This window comes from Mirounga angustirostris, unplaced genomic scaffold (genome assembly GCF_029215605.1).
Source record: "Mirounga angustirostris isolate CCGP_5_RB_7025 unplaced genomic scaffold, mMirAng1.0.hap1 SCAF_6, whole genome shotgun sequence".
Lineage (NCBI taxonomy): Eukaryota > Metazoa > Chordata > Mammalia > Carnivora > Phocidae > Mirounga > Mirounga angustirostris.
Window position 1 is genome coordinate 127,987,781 of NW_026991714.1, and position 16,343 is coordinate 128,004,123.

At 38.0% G+C, this 16,343-nt stretch overlaps 1 protein-coding gene across 11 annotated transcripts in view; it reads left to right on the top strand.

The window, feature by feature from the left end:
- Positions 1-16,343, top strand: part of BTRC (beta-transducin repeat containing E3 ubiquitin protein ligase) — a 188,744-nt gene that overhangs the window by 162,562 nt on the left and 9,839 nt on the right. For 8 of the 11 annotated variants that reach the window (XM_054508347.2, XM_045878649.3, XM_064595184.1 and 5 more), the window contains 7 exons: positions 2,155-2,251; positions 2,911-3,048; positions 3,519-3,637; positions 5,312-5,561; positions 6,066-6,184; positions 7,847-7,957; positions 9,398-9,476. In XM_054508347.2, coding sequence (XP_054364322.1) covers positions 2,155-2,251; positions 2,911-3,048; positions 3,519-3,637; positions 5,312-5,561; positions 6,066-6,184; positions 7,847-7,957; positions 9,398-9,476 — 913 coding nt within the window. Of the gene's footprint in view, positions 1-2,154; positions 2,252-2,910; positions 3,049-3,518; positions 3,638-5,311; positions 5,562-6,065; positions 6,185-7,846; positions 7,958-9,170; positions 14,651-16,343 lie in introns of those variants that run through there. The other 3 variants (XR_010412555.1, XR_010412554.1, XM_064595185.1) reach the window with 2 other exon arrangements.

Genomic DNA, 16,343 nt, shown 5'->3' on the forward strand with positions numbered 1-16,343 from the left:
AATTTGACAGTTCATGACATGAACTCTGTCATTTTCTGTCTTGAATAACAACATTGAGTGTGCTCTCTCTGTTCAGTAATGGTAACTCTTAAAAGTATAATAAAAGATCACTTGGGGAAGCCCATTTTCTTAATCAGCAGATCACATTTTATGGTAACATTCTAAATTTAATATTTAGCATTTATCATGTACTCACATTCTCAAAGGTACTAGGCATTTCATATAGAAGTGGTCCCTGTTGTCGGAGAGCTTCCATCATAAAAGCTTTTGACTTACAACACAGATCTAGACTGAAAAACCAGTTTTCAACACCTTGCCACCTTTTTTTGTAGCACCTTTAACTTGAAAGAAATTTAGATACTTGGCAAGGCATGAAAAATACACTGAGGTAAAAAATGAGATCAGAGTTTTCTCTTTTCTTGGGATGTAGAGATAGTTTCGTTATGTATGAAGAAAATCCTGGGATGCCTGTATTCAATTGCCAGAGATTAAAAGGGGGACAGGAATCTATGAAGGATGGTGGCCCCTGGAGACAGTAAAGTAGTTAAGAGTGTAGGCTCTAAAGTCAGATTCAAATTCCAGTGTCTCGCTGGCTATGTGACCTTGAACAGGTTACCTAATCTCCCTGACATTTGATTTCTTTATCTGCAAAATAAATGTAGTGATTCTCACCTCATGAAAGGATGTTGGAATTGAAATTAGGAAGTTGTAATTATTAACCAGACTTAAAATTTCTTCATCCCGAATCTGTTGTTTGCTTGCAGTGTGTTTACAGAATAAGATTGTTCAGGGAAGTGTACTTGTAACCTAGAATTATTTCATAATGTGTCTTGTTTGCCCTTTATGTTGGGGTATCATGTTTCTTGCTCCTATTAGCCCCCTTTTAAAAACTATTATTTTAGCTTCTCCATTGTAGATTTCCCTTCCTGTATTAACACAGAAGTGAAAGCCAGCTACCTTCCTGATAGGAAATTTCCTCAACTAATTTTCAAGGTGTATAGTAGGAAGAGGGCAGGGGAAAAGCATTCCTGGAGACACTGAACAATTAATTATATTGTAATGGAGCTATAGAGGGAGGAGTGGATGACTGGCCCAGAGAAAACATGATTTCTCTGGTGCCAGGATTACACTCAGAGGCATTTCTGCCTATCTCCACTTTGCAAGGCACAGTGCCAGTGAGAACAGCAGTTAGTACACCCATAGTGGAGTTTACTAGCTTCCACACCGTGTTTGGTGGGTTCTTAACTTCAGGATGAGGAATTAAATTTTTTACCCAGCAGGAAGTGATTGCCATTTACTGATTTTTTTTTTGTAGCAAAGATCTAGCTTGGGATATGAGTATTCCAGAGATGTGCTGTCATAAGGAAGGAGATACTAACAAATGTTGCTCACTGGAATCAAGGAGAGGCAATAAATAAGTGTATGTCTGTGCATAGCCAGGGACACACCTGTGGAAGAGTGTCATGCCTTAGATCTGATAGCACAGTGCTCTTAGGCATCTTTGTCTTCTTCTGTACCCGCTGCTGGACACTCCTGTGTTCCCTTTGTCTTCTGTCGAAATGAACTGAATTTTTCCTTTTAAAGCATAGCTATACCGATCACGAGCAGCCTGGGTGCCTGAGCTGCCACCACACCTTACCCCATGTAAGTGAAGTCTAGAAAAAATGATCTCCACGACAGAGGCATTCTCCCTGCCACGATGCTAGGCTCCACTGACGCTGGCACAGCTTTACTCAGTGGAAAAAAACAAAAACAAAAACTGTGGGGCGTGTGCCCAGTTCAGAGATAGTAGTTACCATCACCAACAAAATTTTCAAAAGATAAGACCAATGAATCTATGTGTTATAGAGGTTTGAAAGACCAGTTGATAAATTCTGATTATACGTATTCTGTTTGGTGACCTTATAACATTATACTGTGATGGCTACATTGCAAATCATCGTGTTGACAATCAGTGTTGACCTAGTTCCTCAGAACCCAGAAAGTGATTCATTGACATGGGACTCCTGAAGTCAGGCTTAGCTTCGTGCCTTTCCAGGCTAGTTATAGATATTATATGGAATGGTAACTGTGAAAACACTTTGAAGTACTATGAAGCTCCTTGTAAATGTATAATACTATGATTTTTATTGGGAAATATTTGTTGTTTTTTAGGGGACAGTATTTATTCAAAAACAAACCTCCTGATGGGAATGCTCCTCCCAACTCTTTTTATAGAGCACTTTATCCTAAAATTATACAAGACATTGAGGTAAGAATCTATGTATATTTGAGTATTTGCCAAATACTAGAGAATCATCAGCATTCTTCAGTTACAGCATTGTTACAGCAAACCCATTAAGGTTTATTAATGTAGGTTAAAAATAAATTTCTTCTAAGTAAATAGGGTAGGTAAAATATAGTGAATTGCCAGGCAAAAAATTCTAAAGCTTGTAAAGATTGTTTACTGGTAGGTAAATGAGAGAGAGAAGATGATATCTTCATGCAATAGCAGTGAGACTGTTGAAGTTGCACTTATAATGTGATATTCAGATATCTTCTGAATTGAGCCTTCCTGGAAGTTCACTAGTAGAAATGGCCACCACATATGTATGAGGAGCACTGAGCACATAACCTTATGTAGTTCATAGCTTGCCCTCTGTTGCCCTCTTTCCACCAGTTTATCATTTAATTGAATGAGTTATATGCAGCAGAGCTCTAGAAAATAAATCTTTAATAACTTTGCAAATGGGAAAATGTTACATAATTTTAAATAGTGGCTTTTTAAAAACATTTTTAGTTTGCCTTAAGGTCTATATATTTAATAGAGTGAAGCATTGAGCATTTGTCATTGGTTGCCATGAAAGTCAGATAAGAATTTAGTCCTAGTCCTTTCCTAATTACTTCCTCTTTACCGTTCCTTCTCCTCAGACAATAGAATCTAACTGGAGATGTGGAAGACATAGTTTACAGAGAATCCACTGTCGAAGTGAAACAAGCAAAGGAGTTTACTGTTTACAGTATGATGATCAAAAGATAGTAAGCGGCCTTCGAGACAACACAATCAAGGTGAGGTCTGTTTAGTTATGGGAAGGTAGCTGAATGAACAAGGGTGTCCACATTAATAAGGCAGTCCAAACATCATCTCTAAGCATTATTTCCAGAAAGTAAATGAGAGTTTTAGGTTGTTTCCAGTCCCAAAGCCAGAATCAAAGGACAGTTACCTGCTTCCCGCCAGAAGCATGTACAGATAGATAGTCCTAGGGTTAAACTCTGTCTAAAGTACACTGAATGTGCTGTTCCTCCTTTGAGCCTCACATAATTATAGGGCTACCCCTGTTCCTTAATGAAAAGGATAAAGTCTGCATTAGTATTGAAGGCACATATATATAGTGCTTAGCTATACCTGTAGGAAAGAATGCATTCCACATTGCTCTGGGCTTTGATTCTTTTGGAGAATTAAACACATAATAAAGCCAACAAGTCTCAGCAGCACCCCATTATCACATTGATCAAAAGGATCTTGTTTGCCGTCCTAGATCTGGGATAAAAGCACGTTGGAATGCAAGCGAATTCTCACAGGCCACACGGGTTCTGTCCTGTGTCTCCAGTATGATGAGAGGGTGATCATAACTGGATCATCGGATTCCACGGTCAGGTAGAAAATTTCCAATGATCTTTCGAACTCTGGAAAATCAGATCTGCTCTGTTCTTAGTCATAGATAGTAATTTTGTATATAACTGCATGAACACAGTTCTGAAACTTCATAACTAAAGAAGAATAAACCATCAGCTCTCCACATCATTGTGTCCACCTAGAAACCTTGATTTAGGAATGATTAAGGCAAGTTTACATTTTTGCACACTGAAGAAACTATGTATTCTATTTTAATTTGGGGGAATCATCCATTATAGAAACTTGATAAACCTTGCATTCTTTACAAAAACCAACTCACAGAGGAATGATGTGAATGGAATAAAGCCTCCTTTCAGGTGGTTACAACTGCGGTATAGACATGCATTATCTCCTTTAAAATGTGTACAGGTGAGCAATGCTCTCTCTTTGCCAGCCCCTCCCCTGCTGTCCCCTGCAGTTTTTAATTGCAAGCTTTACTCAGGGAGGGGCCTTCAGTTTCCAGAGGCGTTAGTGATTTGATGACACAGCCATTATGCTGCTGGAGTCCAGTGTAGCTTGAGTTCTGGGTACCAGCAGCACTGCTGGAAACCTCTGTTAGGAGTTTTGCCTTAAGCTAAAGGATTTAGAAAACATAATGCATCAAAAGTAACTTAAAAAAATATATACAAAAAAAGGCAGTTAACTGCGTTGTTAGATTCTCTGAAGTTAAATGTTTACCATTCGAAATTATCCTCTGTGAATAGAAAAGGCTGTTCCTGTTTCTTATCTTTTGACTTAAAGGCATAGCAAACTCAGTTCTTACAGTTACCGACATTTAACATTTCTTGATGCTGTGGAGTGCCTCAAGGAAGCTAAAACATTGTAGAGACTAACATCATTTATAGGATAAGGGACAAAATGATTTTCTAAAAGATGGGGTTAAGTTGGAAAAGGAAATAAAATGTGTTATGAAAATCAAAGTAAATATACAAAAAGAGAGTAATCAAAGTTAAATATATCATCACACAAAATTCTCAAGCTATCCAAACGTCCCACACCCTGCTGCTTTAAGTCCCCATTTACAACAGGATGGCTATTCTTGATCTCTACCCCCCATTCAAGGCACAGAAATAGGGCCTCAGACTTAAGAGTATAGTTCATCTTGCACCTGGCCGGTATGGTGAAATCGAAGATCCAGGGTTATTAGGCTCAAATCCGTAGTACTAAGTCTGTTACAGAAGTTTCTTGGCCTGTGTCAGTTCTGCTTCCTGAGGGCTACTCGTGGGACACTAATGCTACTCTTACTGATCAGATGCCTGCTTTAAAATGTATCTCATTAAAGGTATCAGACTGAATGTCAGAAGTTTTGTAATAATCTTGAAGTCTGGGCCCAGTTAGTAGGTGATGGTGGTTGCATCTTCATTCCTACTCCCCATAACTCACCCAGATTTCAAGTAGTGTGTCTTAAGGGTTTCACATTGGCAGCATCCTATCCCTTCCTTTTCCTGCTCTCCTAGTCCAGCCCTCTGTCTATCACTTCCCCATGGTCCATCAGAACTCTTCACCTCACCTCAGCCTCAAAGCTGCTAGAGAGTAGAGTGTAATACTAATTATGAAAATGGGGCGGGATGTGTGGGGAATGTGGTGGTCAAATAGGATTATAGCCAGGAGCACCCTCGAAACCTCAGATAACCTTTTTAATGTTGTTTGTTCCAGGGTGTGGGATGTAAATACAGGTGAAATGCTAAACACTTTGATTCACCATTGTGAAGCAGTTCTGCACTTGCGTTTCAATAATGGCATGATGGTGACTTGCTCCAAAGACCGTTCCATTGCTGTATGGGATATGGCCTCCCCAACTGACATCACCCTCCGGAGGGTGCTCGTCGGACATCGAGCTGCTGTCAATGTTGTAGACTTTGATGACAAGTACATCGTTTCTGCATCTGGAGATAGGACTATAAAGGTAATGAGGCATTTTTCAGTAAGTCCCCAACATAGAGTAAGGGAGTTCATGTGAAAATCCGATCAAAGGAAATTTCATATTTAAATGTCAGTGTAGAGTAATTTAATATTTAATTCAGACACTAGTCTATGTGTAAAAAGGCCACGAGTGAGATAAGCCGTGTGAAAATCTTAGTTAGGTATCTTATTCCTGTAAATAATGGTGAGTATGAGAAGGGTAGGGGTAAATTTAGCTTCAAGAAAATTTGTCTGCAAACCAGACTAACCACATAAGAGTAAATCAATTTGAGGAATTCTCATGTGATATCAGCCAGCTATAAATTAGCCCTTTGTTATTGTGAATTAAACTTGTCCCTTTTTTTCCCTCTCTCTTTTTGGTGTGGTTTGAGAAGTCGACTTCGCCCTGTTGGCTCAGTGCTATTTTCTGCTTCCCCAAGACTCCAAATGCCATAGATCTTAGTAGTAAAAACACCAAATCAACTGCCAAATGCTATTTCCTTTTCAGGTATGGAACACAAGTACTTGTGAATTTGTAAGGACCTTAAATGGACACAAACGCGGCATTGCCTGTTTGCAGTACAGAGACAGGCTGGTCGTGAGTGGCTCATCTGACAACACTATCAGGTGAGCAGCAGGTGCTCTTACCCAGAAGGGATCACTGTTACCCTGCCATTCATTATTAGCGCACAGAAGTCTGGGTGTGTTACCTTCGAGTGTGTTATATTTATAATAAAATGTTTTTCTTTTCTTTTTCTTTTTTTTAAGATTTTTATTTTTAAGTAATCTCTACCCCCAACATGGGGCTCCAACTTACAACCCCAAGATCAAGAGTCACACGCTCCTTCGACTGAGCTAGCCAGGTGCCCCAAATGTTTTTCCTTTCTGTAGCTTCTTATAGGTCAAAAGTTTGCCAAAAAAAAAGTTTGCCCCAAGCAGAAAGAAAGCACAGCAAAGCCTTTTGTTGATGTGTTTCCTTCCTGTAATAGTTTTATTACCAGATAGACCTGTTTTAAAGGTACTGCTTGAATGAAGACGTGGACAAGAGTGATAAGTAGATGGAGGTTGAAGGCCCTCCTCTTTAAATTCCTCCTGTGTACAGTTGGAAAGTGCTAATAAATAGCCAACTGTGTTTTCTCTCCACCAGTGTTCTTAAAAATAAAAAGAAGAAGAAAAAGAGAAAAAAGATTTGTTTCCCTACTAGAATTTGTGTACTTTTGTTTTCTTCGCATTATGTAATTATCCAGGGAGTTACCAGTCTTTGAAATTATGAAGAGTCCGTAGATCGAATTACTTTTTGGTGTTTCCCTTCACAAAGATGAATGACAGAGATATGAATAGAATTTGGGAGATCTGTCAATCCTCTCCCTTCCTTCAAAAAGTACTAAGAGGGTGAAAAGTCCATTTAAAAAAACAACAGAACTATTGTTATATCGAAGGAAATTGTCATTTCATTTGGATTTGTCTGAAAGCATGCAGTTTTTTGTGTTTTTTTTTTTAGAGAGAGAGATAGCGAGAGAGGGAAGCAAGCAGGGGGAGTTGGAGAGGGAGAAGCAGGCTTCCCGCGGAGCAGGGAGCCCGATGCAGGACTCGATCCCAGGACCCTGGGATCATGACCTGAGCCGAAGGCAGACGCTTAACGACTGAGCCACCCAGGTGCCCCTGAAAGCATACAGTTTTAAGATTTTATTTTTTTAAGTAATCTCTGTATCCATCATGGGGCTCACAAACTCACAACCCTGAGATCAAGAGTCTCATGTTCTTCTGACTGAGCCAGCCAGGCAACCCCAGTTTTTTAAGTTAGTATATAAATGTTTTTGAGAACTTGCTTTTTGTTTCCGTTATAGAGAAAGACTGTCCTGGACAGTGGGTGAAAACAGAGAGTGTCCTTAGTAACAGAGGTGCACATGCTTTGTGAGGACAGGATATCACTGGCACTCTGCATCTCGTTCTTATTGGTGATTTCAGGAAGCATTACTTTTCTTGGCTTGGTCATTTCCTTCATAGGCAACTGGGTACATTGAATTCATCCTTCTTATACCCTGGAGACCCTGGTTACAGGATTATATAAAGCCTTGTGCTTTGAAAATATATACTTCATATGAACTTCAGTCATACATTTGTCTGCCTGAATTATACAACAGAAAGGAGATCAACCACATTTTTGTATGAATGTTGATTGATTTTATTTTTGTGAATTTTTTAAAGACATACAAAGTATATTATTATAACATGCCAAGCTTAGAAAAGAATACATGAAAATTCACTTGACTCAATTTTCTCTTCCAGATTATGGGACATAGAATGTGGTGCATGTTTACGAGTCTTAGAAGGTCACGAGGAACTGGTGCGCTGTATTCGATTCGATAACAAGAGGATTGTCAGTGGGGCCTACGATGGGTGAGTTGGCTAACAGGTTTTAAAAAAAAAATGTACATCTTGATCTCTCCTCGCTGAGGATGATTAAATATAGTATTTCCCTGACTCTGAAAGATTATGGATTTCACAGAAAGCATCTGATACAATATTTCTTGTGTCTAATCTATGTATTCACCTCTCCTTTGTTTACTTTTCTAAAATGTTCTTCCCAATCATTTATTTGCTCATGATTTTCATTAACATTTTAGTTATTTGGTTATATACTTGTCTGTTTTACCGTATAAAGCAAAGAACTGGGAAAACCCAGTATACCAGGATATGTGTGTAAAATAATGGCTTACTAATAAAACTGAAATATTGGAGGCAGTATCTTTGGGGCATAGTGTGGTAGGCCCTTGAATATGGATCTCTTTGAGTAATTCCTAAAAGTGTAGCGCTCTTGTCTTCACTTCTCCTAGCATTTCGGTGACAACAAGTTTAGTAATCTTTATTTTCTTTGGTCTAATTTCCAGTGGTTTTAGAATCCATTCATGTTGTGAATGGATCCCATGTCCAGCACTGCTAAACACTTAGTAAACTCGTACAAAAGTGTATTATTCACTTATGAAGGCCTCTTTCTCATTTCTTCCTGTCAGGGTGCCTGACGTGGGGGGTGGAAGGCTGTAGTTCACATACTGACAGCTTTTTAAATACCAGAAACTACCTTACAACATTACCTTAGTTTTGGAGCTGGCTATAGTGATGAAGACAACTTACGCAGCAGGAATAGACCACTCCCTCTGCTTTGAGTCAGCCATCACTGTTCCACCCTTGGGAAATTGTTCAGGGTGTGAGGACATATTCCAGCTACGTTATATTTTCTGATTGCCCTGGTTTTGATCTGTTCCCACCTTTCTTGGATTTTGTCTGTTATTTACCTTGAGGAGACATGACCCTATATTTGATTTTTAGAAGGGCTAAACTTTTCTTATTTAAATCAAAATATGAACATCTGCTTGTATAAACTACATAGTTCTTCAGTGGGCTCCAGTCCTCTGGTACATGTTACGTGGGCCATTCTTAGAATTGACCGGAAATAAGATGCCTCAGAATTACAGGTTTCTCGGTCTAAGTGACCTCTTATATCATTAAGAGGTCTAATGTATAAGATCTCTTCCTGGCCCCAAAATATGGTGTAACTTTACCATTCACTATCTTCAGCTTGGTTAAAGCTAACCTATTTCTCGTTTTTTAGGTTAAACCTGTACATTTTCCCCTGTTAAGACCAATAACCTCTACCCAAGAATGAATGCAAGAACCAAGTCTCCAAAACAAAAAAGTTTTTGTATATTCCTGTGAGCTGCATTTATCGTATAAATCACATTCACCGTACATATTTATTGCCATGACTTTTTGCTTTTCTTCCTGTGGTCCCTTAATTTTGCTTTTAATTAAGATTTTTGTCCCCTTTTTGATCTTTAGAAAAATTAAAGTGTGGGATCTTGTAGCTGCTCTGGACCCCCGTGCTCCTGCAGGGACTCTCTGTCTACGGACCCTTGTGGTAAGAGCCTCGTTGTTTAGAGGGGGTTGGGGGACAGGAAGGAGAAGAAATTGAACATTGATGTGCTGTGGAATACAGATCTGGATTTGATAGTTAGAAGCTCACAAAACCTACTACTAAGTGGAAAGGCAACCAATACATGACAATAAAATATGTTTATGTAGCGCCTTTCATCCAAAAGTGCGTTAGAGACTGTATATGGAGAGGAACGTGGCAGCTGTTTAACGGCTGCACAGCAACTCCACACCACAGTTTAGTACAGGAAGTGAGTAAGAATTCTGTATCTACCAGAAACAGTAGGGGTTACTTAGGGGACGAGAACATAATTACTCAAATTGGAACCTGTCCAGAAGCTGAGGACCTGCACACCTGTGCCTGCAAAAAGTGCTGTGGGAGCCTGTGGGAGCCCCCGCTCAGCCCCCTGGCTCTGCAGCCTATTCAAGGCGTGCTGCCTCCAGCCACGTGAATCCCATGTCTTCTATTCCTCACATACCCCCTTGCCGAGAACATCTTGACATTTGAGGAAAGAAGTGACTCAAAAGGAGGAAAGTCACCTTTGAAAGCACTAAATTCTTTATCATGGTGTTCACCAACCGCCCGCGTGAGAAAATGGCCTGAGGTTAAAAGCTGCTGCCCTTCGAAAAAGCAGATGAGGCGGGGCACCAGGGAGCACAACTCAGGAAAAAGAGGAGAGCTAACATGTGAAGCCCAGTGTTCTGAATCCTAACTCTCAACATCTGGCGGTCTCTGCTCTGGGGAAGAGAGAGGAGAGATGTTTCTTTGTCTTCCTTTTTGGATTTAAAGCTCATTCTTGCAGCACCAGACCTGCTTTACCTGCGTGTTTCACACACGTTTTTTAAAATGTGTACTTTCATTCATCTACAATTAGTCTACATCCAAGCGAGGTATAATTTACATACAGCAAAATTTACCTTTTTTCAGTGTATTTTTTCTGAATTCTGCAGTGTATAAACACCTCAGTCAAGATCTAGAACATTTCCATCACCCCAAAAATGATGCCCCTTCGTATCAATCCCCTCTTCCCCCACCCCTAGCAGTTATCTGATTTCTTCCCAATGCTTTTGCTATCTTATGAATGTCCTGTGAAGTAAATCATATAGTATGTAGCTTTTTGCATTTGGCTTTTTTCACTTCAGTTGAGATTCATTCATGTTGTTACCTGTGTTCGTACTTTGTTCTTTTGTATTGCTGAGTAGTATTCCATTGTGTGGTTGTGCCAGTTTGTTTATTTGCTTACCAGTTGAAGGACATTTGGAATGCTTCCAGTTTGGAGTGATGCTGAAAACATTCCCGTACAGATTTTTGTGTATACATACTGTTGTCTTTCCTCTTAGGTAAATACCTAGGAGTGCAATTTCTGGATCCTATGATAAGTTTGTGTTTATATTTAAAAGAAACTACCAAGCTGTTTCCCAGAGTGGCATTTTGGGAGTTCACAAATGCAAACCATTTTGTATTTCCACTGATGGAATGTATAAGAGTCCCATTTTTCCATTTTTCCACATCCTTGATAGCACTCAGTATTGTCAGTTTTTAAAAATCATAGCCATTTGAGTGGGTGTGTAGTGGTTGTAGTTTTAATTTGCATTTCTGTGATAATTAATGGTGTAGAACATCTTTTTATTTGCTTTTCTTTTATGAAGTATCTGTTCAAATCTTGTCCTCATTTATTTATTGAGTTGTCTTAAGTTTTAAAAACCGACTTACTGAGATAAAATCGATATACAATATAGGGGACATATTTAATGTGTACAACTCAATAAATTTTGATACATGTACATACCAGTGAAACCATCTACTTCAACCAAGATAATGAACATATCTTCATGCCCCCTCTGTAATCTCTCCTTCCCATCCCACCCCACTTCCTGCTACTCCAATCCCCAGGCAACCACTGATCTGCTTTCTGTCAATATTGATTAGGTTGTATTTTCTAGGTTTTATAAACGGAATCATACAGTACAGTATTTACTCTTTTTTGTCTCTTTTCACTAAGCATAATTATTTTGAGATTCTGATTTATATCAATAGTTCATTTCTTTTTAAAAATTGCTGAGTTAGGTACTCCATTGTATGGTTATACCATACTTTATTTATCCTTTTGCTGGTTGATGAAAATTTGGGTTGTTTCTAATTTGGGGCTATTATAAATAAAGTTTTTATAAACATTTGTGTAGAATGAAATGAACATATGCTTTCATTTCTCTGGGGTAATTCATAGAAGCAGAACAGTTAAGTGTATGTTTCATATTTTTAGAAACTGCCAAACTGTTTTCCAAAGCAGTTGTATCATGTGACAGTGCATGAGAGTTCCAGTTACTCCACGTCCTCACTAATACTTAGTTTGAGTCATTCTAATAGTGTGTCACGGTATCTCATTATGATTTTAATTTGCATGTACCTAACGTTAATAATGTTGAGCATCTTCTCTTGCTTTTATTTGCCATCTGTATATCTACTTCGGTGAAGTTATCTGTTTGAATCTTTTGCTACTTTAATTGGTTGGGTTTCTTACTGAGTTTTAAGATTTCTTTTACATATTCAGGATAATACAAGCCCTTTTTGAGATAAGTGATTCACAAACATATTCTCCCAGTCCATGTTTTGGTTTTTCATTCTTTTATGAGCACCTTTTGGAAATTCTTAATTTTTGTTAAGTCCAATGTATCAACTTTTTCTATTATGGATTATGTCATTTGCAGTTGTATCTAAAAAAAAAAAAAAAATCTTTAAAAATCCAAAGTCGCAAAGATCTTCCCCTGTGTTTTCTTCTAGAATTTTTATAGTTTTAGGCTTTACATTTTGGCCTGTGATTATTTTGAGTCCGTTTTTATAGATGGTACAGGTATGGATCAAAGTTCATACAGATATCCAATTATTCCAGCACTATTTAATTCAAAAGACTATCCTTTTTCCTCTGAATTGCCTTTTGCAGCTTTGTCAAAAATCAATTGACTCTATTATGTGGGTCTACTTATGGACCTATTGAGTTCCATTGATCTTTTTGTTTGTCATGATGCTAGTATCATACTTTCTTGGTTACTGCAGCTTTTTATTAACTCTTGAAGTGTAAGTCCTTCAACTTCATTCCTTTTCCAAAGTTTTTTGGGTCCTTTGAATTTTCATGTGAATTTTAGAATCTGCCAATTTTAACAACCAAAAAAAAAAAAAAAGATGAGATTTTCACTGGGATTTTGATGAATCTAGCTCAGTTTGGAGAGAATTAACAACACTGTCTTCTGGTCCATGAACACAGTATCTCTCTCCATTTGTTTAGGTCTTTAAATTTCTCAACAATGTTTCATAGCCTTCAGTGTAAAGGTTTGACACATCTTTTGTCATATTTATCCCTACATATTTCATATTTTTAGTGCTATTGTAAATGATATTTTAATTTTGGGGGCTTTTAAAATTTTTAATTTCTGAGCTGTGTATTACAAGCATATAGAAATACACTGTTACTTCTTTTGCAATATGTGTACCTTTCATTTCTCTTTCTTGTTTTATTGTACTGACTAAGACTTACAATCCAAAGTTCAAAGAATTGGTAAGAGTGGATGCCCTTATCTTGGGAACAGACAGTTGGTCTTTCACCATTTTGTATATACATATATATAGATACATGTCAGCTGTAGATTTTTTGTAGATACCCATTATCAGGGGATTAGGAAGCTTCTTTATATTCCTAGATTGCTGAGAGTTAGGAATGGATTTTGTTAACCACTTTTATGTGCATCCAAATGTTAAACCCAATTTTACATCTCTTTGGATCCCGTGAACATTAAAAGGATAGTAATCAAGGAATACTATGAACAACTCTATGCCCCCAAATTTGATAACCTAGATGAAATGGATCAATTCCTTGAAAGATATAATCTTCTACAACTCACATGGGAAGAAGTAGACAATCTGAATGGGCCTATGCCTATTAAAGAAATTGAATCCATAATTAATAACATTACAAAACAGAAAGCACCAGGCCCAGATGGGTTCACTGGTGAATTCTACCAAATGTTTAAGGAAGAAATTATACCAATTCTTCACAATCTTTTACAGAAGATAGAAGCAGAGTGAATACTTCCTAACGCATTCTATGAAGCCAGCATTACCCTCATACCAAAAGCAAAAAAAGGTATTACAAGAAAAGTGCAGATCATATGTCTCAAGAACACAGATGATAATCTATGAGCTCATTTACTTCTTGTAAAGAAAGTAAAATAGTGCAACCTCTACGGAAAGCAGTATGGGGTTTCTCAAAATATTAAAGATAAAGCACCCTCACTTCTCTGTTGTTGTTTTAAAGATTTTATTTATTTATTCATGAGAGACAGAGAGAGAGAGAGAGAGAAGCAGAGGGAGAAACAGGCTCCCAAGGAGCAGGGAGCCCGATGTGGGACTTGATCCCAGGACCCTGGGATCATGACCTGAGCCGAAGGCAGACGCTTAGCCATCTGAGCCACCCAGGCGCCCGTAAAGCACCCTCACTTCTAAGTGTATATCCCAAAGAATTGAAAACAGGATCTCAAAGTGTTAATTGCATACCCATACTCATATCAATATTATTCACAGTAGCCAAGAGGTGGAAGCAACCCAAGTGTTCATCAGGAGATGAATGAATGAACAAAATGTGGTATATACGTACAGTAGAATATTATTCGGCCTTAAGAAGAAGGGAAATACTGTCATATGTTCCAACATGGATAATACTTGAGGACATTATGTTAAGTGAAACAAGCCAGTCACAAAAGACAAATACTGTACTATTCCACTTACATGAAGTATCTACAGTGGTCAAACCCAGAAAGTAGAGTGGTGGTTGCCAGGGGTTGGGGGCAGAGAGAAATAGGGAGTTGTTGTTTAATGGGTTTAGAATTTCAGTTTTGCAAGATGAAAAAGTTTTGGAGATTGATTGTACAACAGTGTGAATGTACTTAACAACACTGAACTGTAGGGGCGCCTAGATGGCTCAGTTGTTAAGCGTCTGCCTTCGGCTCAGGTCATGGTCCCAGGGTCCTGGGATCGAGCCCCACATCGGGCTCCCTGCTCGGCCAGGAGCCTGCTTCTCCTTCTCCCCCTCCCCTTGCTTGTGTTCCCTCTCTAGCTGTCTCTCTCTCTCTCTCAAATAAATAAATAAAACCTTAAAAAAAAAAAAACTGAACTGTACACTTAACAATGGATAAACATAAATTTTATGTGGTCTTTTCCATAATATAAATTAAAATATTTTTAAAATAGGCAAACACAGTTGTATGACTAATATGAGTATTATGCAGGATTTTTTGGTAATATTTTAAACACTTTTCTTAAAATCTAAGTGTAGTCTTGTCACTGTCCTTATATTTAGTGATTTCACAGTAAAGAAAATTTCTATACTTACTTAAAAGGTAGCAGTATGCCAGGAAAATGAAGTAACTCTTAAAAATAAAACCCTCATCAAAATATTAGCAAATTGAATCCAACGATGTATAATATATGTGTGTGTGTCTGTGTGTGTGTGTATACACACACCATGACCAAGTGGCATTTATTCCAGGTAGACAGAACTGGTTTAGTATTCAAAAATTCAGCTATCTAATCCATCACATCAAAAAGCTAAAGAAGAAAAATCACATTGTTATATCAGTACATGCAAAATCCAGTGTCAATTCGTAATAAAAACTCTCAACAAGCTAGGAATAGAGGGGGAACTTCCTAACTTCATAAAGAAAAATGCAAATTGAAACTCCAGTAACATATCAAAATGTCTAAAATTTAAAAGATTGATAGTATCAGTTTGTTGGTAAAGATGTGGAGCAACTGGAACTCTGATACATTGCTGGTGGGAGTATAAATTAGCACAGCTTTTGTAAAACTGAAAAAAAAATAAAACTGTTTCCCTGTACATACTAAAGCTAAACATATACCTACTCCATGGCCCCGCAGCTCTACTAGATGAAATGAGAGCATATATCCTTCAAAAAACATGGACATAAATGTTCATAGCAGCTTTATTAAATAGCCAAAACTACAGTCAACCCATACGTCCACCGTAGGAGAAAAGATAAAATGTAGTGTGTTCGTATTATGGAATGGCAACCAGTAATTTTAGAGAAGAACATTACATGCAGTAACGAAGATGCATCTTGCACTGTTGAGTAAGAGAAACCGGGCACAAAAGAATACATGCTGTATGAGTGTATTTATATGAAATTTAGGAACAGAAAAAATGAATTGATGATGAAAGCATTGGGGTAGAAGTAGTATTGAGAAGTAAGGAGCATGAGGGCACTTCCCAGGATGCTGGAAATAGTCTACATCTTGACCAAGGTGGTAGTTACTGCCAGTGTGCGCTAGAGCAGCTTCACCTGCTAATGAGAGACAGTTGTCAAATTGTCATGAGTTTTGCAAGCTTGTTGACCTCACATGGGTAGCTTGAAATTAACCACTGTAGGAATTTTTACACCACAAAAATATGTGAATGCTTTTACAAATTGGGGAGAATTAGTTGATAAACATTTACCAGCCCACCTTGTATTATTGCTCATCAATCCTTGGCCTCTGACTGTAGAAGAATCCAACAAATACAGAAAGAGAATAAGGCCAGGGAGGTACTGAGAAATGTTCTCATTCAGCCTAAACCAAGGAGAGTTAGCAGTGAGAAACTAGCATATTGTTTGACATGGCTCAGCTCTAGTGAATATACCTTTGATTGTACAAAATCAACTGCCCAATATTGGACTTTCTCCATTCTGCCTTTAATCCAAATTGCTTTTTTTCTGTGTTCTTGAAACAGCTAAATATTAGAGATTATCATCATACACTTAGTCTTTCCATAGACTTCTTTTGACATGTTGCTGAATTTGTGTC